This window comes from Pundamilia nyererei, unplaced genomic scaffold, assembly GCF_000239375.1.
Source record: "Pundamilia nyererei isolate P.nyererei 1_Seehausen unplaced genomic scaffold, PunNye1.0 scaffold01842, whole genome shotgun sequence".
Lineage (NCBI taxonomy): Eukaryota > Metazoa > Chordata > Actinopteri > Cichliformes > Cichlidae > Pundamilia > Pundamilia nyererei.
In genome coordinates this window covers 7,568-8,372 of record NW_005189243.1, presented here as the reverse complement: position 1 = coordinate 8,372, position 805 = coordinate 7,568, and the positions used below count along the sequence as shown (strand labels likewise).

The window sequence follows — 805 nt, the reverse complement described above, 5'->3', positions numbered from 1 at the left end:
TGTGTGTGTGTGTGTGTGTGTGTGTGTGTGTGTGTGTGTGTGTGTGTGTGGTCAGTGCTGCTGTTTGCGTCTGCGGCGGCGTTCGTGGAGGAGCTCGATGATTCGTGAGTTCAAACTGAATGTTGAATTTAACTGACTTTAGGTTGATGATCAGTAATCACTAATCAGGCTGATTGATCGTCTTTTCAGCTTCATGGAGACAAAAGGAGACGATGAAATCTGGCTCATCAAGGTACAGATGAGTTTACTCTGTGTAATGTGTGTACTTATTTTTATTTGTACTTAATAATAATACTAAACACTACGTGTCTGCAGCAGCAACACAGAATGCAGCAGCGTTAAAACACAACCGAATAAGAAGAACCAAGAACACGGAAAGCACTGCATGGTCTCGGCGGGGTGGGGGGTGATCAATGATCACTGATTAAGAGGTTGTACAGATTGGTAATTGTTTGCCCAGGGTAAAAAAAATATGATTAGGATCAAGAACAAAGACTTAATCCAAGTTCAGTTCAAAGACAGTAGAAATCTGAGGCCACCTGAGCATACCTGCAGATTAAGTAACTGAGGGGAAACAGATGCAAGCTGAACAAGTCTGAGGATGGAGCCGAGCGGTACTCCACGTGATAAAGAACACGTCCGCACTGACTGTTTGATAAAAGCACGAAAAACACAGGTGACGTTCCACCTGCAACACAGTCGGGTCCAATCAGAGCAGAGCGATTACCTGATCCTACAGTCGGGTCCAATCAGAGCAGAGCGATTACCTGATCCTACAGTCGGGTCCAATCAGAGCAGAGCGATT

The 805-nt window shown here is 45.0% G+C and overlaps 1 protein-coding gene across 1 annotated transcript in view; it reads left to right on the top strand.

Annotated features, from left to right (window-relative positions):
* The first annotated feature begins 55 nt into the window (after nt 1–55).
* The window catches only part of LOC102205619 (protein disulfide-isomerase TMX3-like), a 5,732-nt gene continuing 4,982 nt past the window's right edge, over nt 56–805 (top strand). Inside the window, exons 1-2 of the mRNA XM_005755544.2 lie at nt 56–104; nt 190–232. Of these exons, the coding sequence (XP_005755601.1) occupies nt 194–232 (39 nt within the window). The 5' untranslated portion in view covers nt 56–104; nt 190–193. The remainder of the gene's footprint in view (nt 105–189; nt 233–805) is intronic.